This window comes from Bidens hawaiensis, unplaced genomic scaffold (genome assembly GCF_021521415.1).
Source record: "Bidens hawaiensis isolate Kalapana, Puna unplaced genomic scaffold, B.hawaiensis_p1.1 tig00045951_1, whole genome shotgun sequence".
NCBI classification, from domain to species: domain Eukaryota; kingdom Viridiplantae; phylum Streptophyta; class Magnoliopsida; order Asterales; family Asteraceae; genus Bidens; species Bidens hawaiensis.
The window spans coordinates 1-8148 of NW_027498173.1; the positions used below are offsets into that span (position 1 = coordinate 1).

The 8148-nt window shown below is 31.3% G+C and overlaps 1 protein-coding gene across 1 annotated transcript; it reads right to left on the minus strand.

Moving 5' to 3' along the window:
- Window positions 1-5598: 5598 nt before the first annotated feature.
- LOC143596017 (uncharacterized) lies at window positions 5599-7670 on the minus strand. Its single transcript, XM_077074899.1, has 8 exons — window positions 7584-7670; window positions 7343-7464; window positions 6853-6912; window positions 6649-6768; window positions 6456-6575; window positions 6174-6315; window positions 5867-6034; window positions 5599-5790 (listed from the first exon to the last, which is right to left on the minus strand). Exons 1-8 carry the CDS (start codon window positions 7668-7670, stop codon window positions 5599-5601), a joined length of 1011 nt encoding a protein of 336 aa, XP_076931014.1.
- Window positions 7671-8148: the final 478 nt, after the last annotated feature.

Consider the following 8148-nt stretch of genomic DNA (forward strand, 5'->3'; position numbering starts at 1 on the left):
GAAGATAACGAATTAGATGGGCGATTCGTTAGAGGGACTGTTACGTTATGGACTGATTCGTTAAGGTCCAATTCGTTATGGAAGATAACGAACTAGATTAACGAATCAGCTAAGAATGGATAACGAACCAGAATGTGATCTGGATAGCGAATTAGAGTGTGATCTGATAACGAATTACATTTAATTCGTTATAGAGAATGAGATGGTGAATAAAATAATAATTTCAAATCCTAGTGGAAAATGTGATAAGACAGTTAATGGAAATAAATTTTTTCCAAGCTGAGGCAGCTCGACCCCAGCCAGGGGCTCTGCCCCTTGGACCATGCTAGGGGCTGCCGCCCCTAGACCCTGCTTCCAGGGGCGCTGCCCCCGGACCCCCGTCCGTTGAGGGTTATAGTTAAACTATAAGTTTAGCTTAATGACAGAATGATCCTTGTACTTAGAAAGGAATGAGATAATTACATAGTAGCCCTTGGACTTTGATAATTTATGAAAGATGTCCTTAAAGGATTAACGAGTAACGATTAACTAACCGGGTAATTATTCAATGAAGTAAAATCGGCTTAGACACGTTAGACTAATTAAGTAGTAATGAGAATGGCTAGAGTAGTATTTGATATTCAATTATTAAACAGTTAGACGCGCACAGCTCGAGAAGGAATAACCAGTAGCAGAAGAAGTAACCAAATTCAGGTGAGTTTCTAGCCCCATTTCCTTGTTATGTTTTCGGGGCTGTGTGCATACTCGATGTGAAATGTGAATACACTTACCTTAAGTGGTAAGTGTATGCTATAGATGTTATACGAGGTAGCTATTATATAATGTTTGCCGGTACGTGAACGATCTTCGGATATTGCACGTATCGCCAAGGATAGTGATTTCCAAGTGGTTATTAGTGTGTATGAATGTTATGATGTGACTTGCTTATTATGTAAATGATATGAAGCATGTTGTAGACAAGTAGAGGTAGAGCGTGATAGAAGTGGCAAGAGTTTAGTAAGAGTGTTAGTGGCATGACGATAGTACGTGGTAGGGTAAGCCTATATGTGACTACGTCATTAAAGTGGCAAAGTGGCATAACGTTATACGTTATTAAAGTGGCAAAGTGGTAGGTGTAAATAAGAGGCTAAGTGGTAAGGTGAGCAGGTTAGATAGTGAACTACATGTCTTCGGATACGTATATGATGCATGTAGTGGTTGTATGATAAGTTGCTTGATTAACTAGAACTCACTCAGCGTAGCTGACTTTTAGTATGCACGCAGGTGAGCTGACTATAGCGTTAGCATGAGGACGACACATGGCTTGGATTGAACGACTGGCATTCGAAGATAGTAGTAAAGATGTTTAAAAGATAATGTTTTGGGTTTTGGTATCAAAGAAAAGATTTAATGTTTTGTAACAAATGATTGATGTTTTATATTCCGCGAAAAGTTTTAATAAACTCTGATTGGTAGAACTGTGTTTATGAGTAAATCCGACGCTAAAGTAAGGCTACCCGGGTTCGGAGCCCTACAAACCGAGACGTCTTGGTTGAGCCCGTGAGAGTAAGTATGCATTGTTCATCGCTCTAAAAGAAAAGGAAAGACGCCAATAGCATATCATGTTATGACTTTCTTTCATACATAATTTGCACATTTTTAGCTAAGAGAACTTTGTTATAACTCGGTAGCTCTAGCCCTCAAACTAGAAGACACGAGATCCATGAAGACTGGTTAATTGAGATGAGTAAGGCATGTGATAAAAAATGATTTTATCACAATGTAAGTAGTTGGCAAATGGATTTTTATTTATTGAATTACTATGTTTATAACTCATGTATTCGATTTTTTATTTTTAAATTACTATGTTTATGATTCATATTTTCTTATTCGCGTGTTTATTATTATTTAATTAAAATATATAAGGCTAATAACAAATATAGACTACACCGATGTTAAAGATAAAAAAATCTAACATAAGTACTATATAATGTGTCATTACATGACTGATAAACTAACTAAAAACGAGTACAGGGTTAAAAATTGTCGCGTCGCGCGGGTTTTTATTAGTGTGTGTGTGTGTGTATTGGTGTTTAACATTAAATCATTGAATTTGATTATTATAATTATAATCCATATGTATAACAATTTACTATATGAACTATATGTCTTTATATATATGATGTTTTTGTGTGGTATAAAGGCTTTAATAATAAGAAGATCAATATTTAGTTTTCAATATTTTCTTTCATAACTCATACCAAAATGCTTCTGAAATATATATTTTATGACTTGAATTATGCTTTTTTTTACATTTAAATATATTTAATTTTATTTGCCTTATAAGACAAATTACTTAATTAAAAAGCATTTAAAATTTTAAGCAAAATAATTTGTTTCAATCCCATTCCACTATTTTCTCTGAATTAAAAGCATTTAAAATGTTTCATATAGTTGTTAATATATATATATATATATATATATATATATATATATATATGGTCAAGTTATTTTACAAAGGCTAACAAAAATGAGAAGTGTGAGAAGTTATAAGTAATTGACATGTGTCAAGTAGGGACAAAAAGAAAAAAACGTAATAAAATTAATAGCATATATTTTCTCTATCCACATACAAATCACATGTTAATACCTCCATCATTTTAGAACGTCTATAACTTTTTCGTATGATATTATTTAAAAATAAAAAATTCATCATGATAACAAGCGTTTTTTTATCATTAATATGAGTATGATTTTGTTATATAAATTTAAAACAAAAATTACGTCATTGTGTTTTTTTCGCACGTTTGTGTCTTTTGCTTATCATTGTGTCTTTTTTCGTCATTGTGTTTTTTTGTCATTGTGTCTTTCAACTCATCATTATGTTTTTTTTAAATACTAATAACACCGTTGTGTAATAATAATATGTAAAAATAATGATAAAATAACAACTTATCTAATACATAATCCACAATGATGAATACAATCATACATGTTACACAATAACTTGAAACGTAAAACACAATGACCTAAAACGTAAGAGACAATGGTGAATACATATAACACAATGACTTGAAGCATAAAACACAACAGAAACAACAAATTACACAATGACTTGAACGTAATATACAATGAATGTAATACTATTTTTCTCATATTAAGTGAATGTCATATGTCAATCTGAATAAAAGACAATGAACATATTACTAAAACACAATGACGAACAAAAAGACATAATGACGTAATCTTTGTTTTAATTTTTTCTTTAATATGAGTATCAATTGAAAAACACAATGATCAAAATCTATAATACAATGCATATGAAAACTTAATTAAAGACACAATGAATAACAAAAAAACACAATTAAAAAAAAACCCATTAATTTTTTTTTTAATTTTTATCTAACAATATGATACTCATATTAAAGTTAAAAAACGCTTGTTATTATAATGTTTTTTAATATCGTTTAAAAAGTTATGAACGTTTTAAAATGATAGGGAAAATAACATGTGTCTTGCATGTGAAGAGAAAAAAGTCAATAAAGGTGGGTTATTACCTTCATGTCCTTCCCATCAATTTTTATTTATTAAATTAATCTCAACTATTCAAATTTAAGATCAATGGATTATATTACTTTTCACTATTCACATTTTTGTTGTCTTTGTATTTTAACTTTATCATATATATATATATACATAATATATAAATAAACGAAAACAATAAAATCCTAGGTGTCGCGATGTGGTCGCTCCCCCTTTTTTCGGAGTCACCAGATTTTCTTTATTTTTAAATAGAGGCTTCTCATGCATTTGACTCGGATTCATGGGTATGGGTCTAATCAAACCCATATATTTCTTAAACGGGTTATAACATCTCATTAAATTAAAAACTAATCCCACCAAATATTTGATAAAAAATCCTATAAAGTAGGGATATACTAAAAATTAATATATTATTTATTTAAAAATGATATATATTATTTATAATTAAAAAACCAAAGTTATAGTAAAAAAATAAACGGGTCTTGGGTCTCATCAAGCCATATAGCTTTTAAACCGGTTTATAACATCTCATTTATTTGTGAAAACAATTTATCATCAAACATAAGTATATTATTAACTTTCATACAATAAAAAAAAATAAAAATTCAAAACATAAATAAATATTAGAAACAAATAATATAAAACAACCCCCTTAAATAAACGAAACATTTAAAAGCTTTATTATTGTTTCTTATATTTACTCAAGCCACCATATTGTTTTATTTGTAAATGAAGACTTCAAGTGCATTTGACCAGAATTCACGGTATGGGTCTCACCATGCCTAGATAACCTTAAACGAGTTATAGCATCTCACTATTTTAAAAATAAATCTCACCAAGTATTTGATATGCAAATCTTATAAATTAGGGATATACTAAATATTAATATCCAATTTTTTTAAGAAAAATATATGATTTATAATAAGAAACAATTTTATAGTAAAAAAAATAAGCGGGTCATGGGACTCACCAAACCCATAGCTAATAAACAGGTTATAATATGTCATTTATTTGTAAAACTATTTCATTATCAAACCCTAAGTATATTATTAACTTTTTTATAATACATAAAATTAAAATGCAAAAAAAAATATAAATATTTGATACGAAAAAGAAACACAACCCCCGTAATACGGGGGATAAAAACTAGTATATATATATAATTAAATATTCCAACAACTACCCATAATATTAACTAATAACATGGGGTTAGTATTAAAAATTTAAACATTCCTTATCATATACTTTCAACTATTATAAGTAAGAATCATTACCTTATCAAATACTTTATACAACTTTAAATATTCTAATATTTGGCTAACTCAGAATAATCATTGTTATTAAACATGACTTTAATTTAAGGTTAGTATGTCTCCCATTTTCCGTTCATATGAAATGAAACACATTGTTTTGTTACATTTTAGTTTTCGGTTTTATATGTTGCTTAATTATACAATTTTTATTTGTAAAATATAAAATCAATTAAAAAATTATCACACGCAGAATATTAATGACAACAAATTTATCATGATCAATCAATTTCAAATTCTAAAGATTATAAAGATGATTATATCATCAAAGTTCAGGTAATCTGGTTTTTGAGATAATCATGTGCAGATGATCTCAAATGACATCATATAAATTGATTAAAAGTATGATACTTTACGTCTATGAATATTTTTTTTAGTTTCATGAATATATTATCATTTATATAGGGTTGGTATGTACTTGAAGAACCTTACTTGTCACACGGAAAACTATACGTGACTATATCAAGAGTTATAAACAAACATATATGTTACCTTATCAAGAGTTACAAGCAGGCATGAACTAAATATTTTGATTTATGATAAACAATGTATACCGACCAACTGAATCACAAATGTAGTGTACAAGGAAGGTTTTACCTATTTGTAACATATTTTTGTAATCTTAATTATGTAATTTATGTAATTTTAATGTAAATTGTAACAGTATTAACCGTAGATGATAATTTTGTTGACTGTATTTCACTTAGTGGTTTAAGTTTAAAATTTTAATCAACTACCCGTGTAATACACATGCCTCAAACTAGTTCTAATGACATATAACTCTTCTAAATACCTGATTTTTGGGATCCTCCCAAAGCCTAAGAGGTTCTTCTCCTGCCGAGGTTGAACAAAGATACATGAAAACAGGGCCAAAAACTTTCTTCCATTTCTCACTGTCTTTAAATTTAATAACTAAATCGCTTCCTCCATAATGTGTGCTAACAAACATCTGCAAGTTCTTGAAATAAGATGCATATATGTGTATAAAATTGCTACTAGGATAATTTGATGATCAATGTTGTTATTCTTATAGCTAAATTTGTCGGTCCCACATGGGAAGTAAGCTCTTGTTTCATGGGACCGCCTGTTCGAAACTCATTACTGGGCGTAATTTGCCAAAATCCAACCGGAGGATCGGTGGATATCCATCCATGGACCTTTAGATCCTCCGTTTCACATGAATATTGATATTTATCATCTACCTGCGTACCAAAAACAAAAACCTTTATTTCTAGAGGAAAAGGAAAGCATACATACAACACACATAAGCATATGGGGGCTTGTGACAGTCTTGTGCACTACTGATATTTATCAACTTGCTTCGAAAGGTTAACCATATACCTCTCCTTTGAACTCGGGTTCCACTGGATCAACAAGAAGTACAGCTTCTGGATAAGCCAAGGGCTTACCTCTTTTAGATGATCGATCATCAGGCAAAGGCATATGCCTTTGTCTATAATCAGACATCGCCATATAGTGAAACCTGTATTTAAAACAGATGCCATTATTATTATTATTATTATTATTATTATTATTATTGTTATTATTATTATTATTATTATTATTATTATTATAGTGAACGGACACTTAGATAAAAATGCAAGACAATGGAAAAGTGTTTACTTGTCTTTCCTAAGTTTAAAAACTATGCGCGTTTCAGCAAGACTGAAACCGGGCCATCCCTCCAAGTGTTCATAGATAGCATACGAGTAGAAACCCGAAGAATCACGAAGCAACACAAACCTATTAAAATTGTAACATCAGTCTTTTTTTTTCCTTCTAAAAAATCAATTAGAAAGTTGCGTGTATCCATCACCTTTTGTCTATCTTCAGCGGGGCATGCTTTCCCTCTAGCGACGAATTCCATGTTCTCGAAAATGAGAGTTCCACTTGTTCCTTCGTTTCAGCTATAACCTCACAGTTTGTTCCTACGACCCTATATATGTATTGTGATTTATGTTGAAGGTTATAGCTTTAATGACCAAGATGTGAATGATTGGATGTCGATGATTCATATTACCTTTCAAAAGTCCCTGTTGTTCCAAGACTTCCTGGTGGACTCCAAACGAGGTCCCAGTACCTATTAATATTGCATTTGACACCACTATTAAGGGGGAAAGCATGGAAAAGACAAGATGTGCCGTGGAGTGTATTGTTCATTTTGTTTATCGATTGCATTCTCTCTCTCTTTTTTTTTTAATGGTTAGCGAATAGAAACCCAGCTATCTGGATAACTTAGTGGCAAAAGGTGAGCCCAAAAGTGTGCGATCACAGAGAGCGCTGAGTAGCCCAAGCATACCCATCTCTTGTTTCGGGGAAAACCCTCGGCCCATATATTACGCTAAAATCCGGATTGTGAGAGCCAGATGATCAGTTACACGTAATTCCGTCAAATTTAGCAACAAAATGAAGAATAAAAAAAAGAAAACAGTTGTGTTACATGTAATTGCTACATTTATGTAACATGTGAATTACATTTAAACAAATAAAGGACTGAAATGATTTTTTACCCTTGATTTGATTCATCATTGTTTACTTCCAACAAATTACTGATTCCTTTGTATTGTATGTCTATAATATAACCTTCCGGATTCGAAAAAGTCATCCGGACAATGCCATTACTCATTACTACCTACACAAACATTTTTTGAGATCAATTGTTAGTAACAGTAACAGTTACAGTAATAATATAAATAATAATTCCCTATTTGTGGCCTAGTAGTAGGACGGCTTGGGTTCTCTAATTGAGACCCAAGTTCGATCCCCACTTGTGTCACTTTGTTGGATATTCGCAATGAATGATTCCCAAGTTCGGTCCCCATATATCAAAATGCCCATTCTCTAACGGCTGAGCAAACAAAGATCTAATGTCATGACATAAAGTGGAGGAATTTGGAGATGTCATAGGTGCAAGTGTACTATTTTACAAACCAGGTTTTCTTGGTGGCTGGACAAATCGTCGGAGATTGTGGTGTGGACAGTCGAAAGGTGAGCAGATGGTCGATGACTTAGGGGTGTTCAAAAGTATCCGAATTCGAATTCGTATCCGAATTATCCGACCATCCGAATTTTCGGATATCCGAAAATTCGGATATCTGAATCCCGGATATCCGAATCCCGAATATCCGAAAATTTGGATTCGGATACCAGTTTTCAGATTTTTCGGATAATTCGGATATCCGATATCCGAAACATTAATATATATATATATATATAGGGGATGGATCTTGCGAGAAGTGATATTACAGCGAAAATGAAAGTATAACTCCATTAATCCCTAATTTCACTCCTTTTCATATGATGTTACATACATATA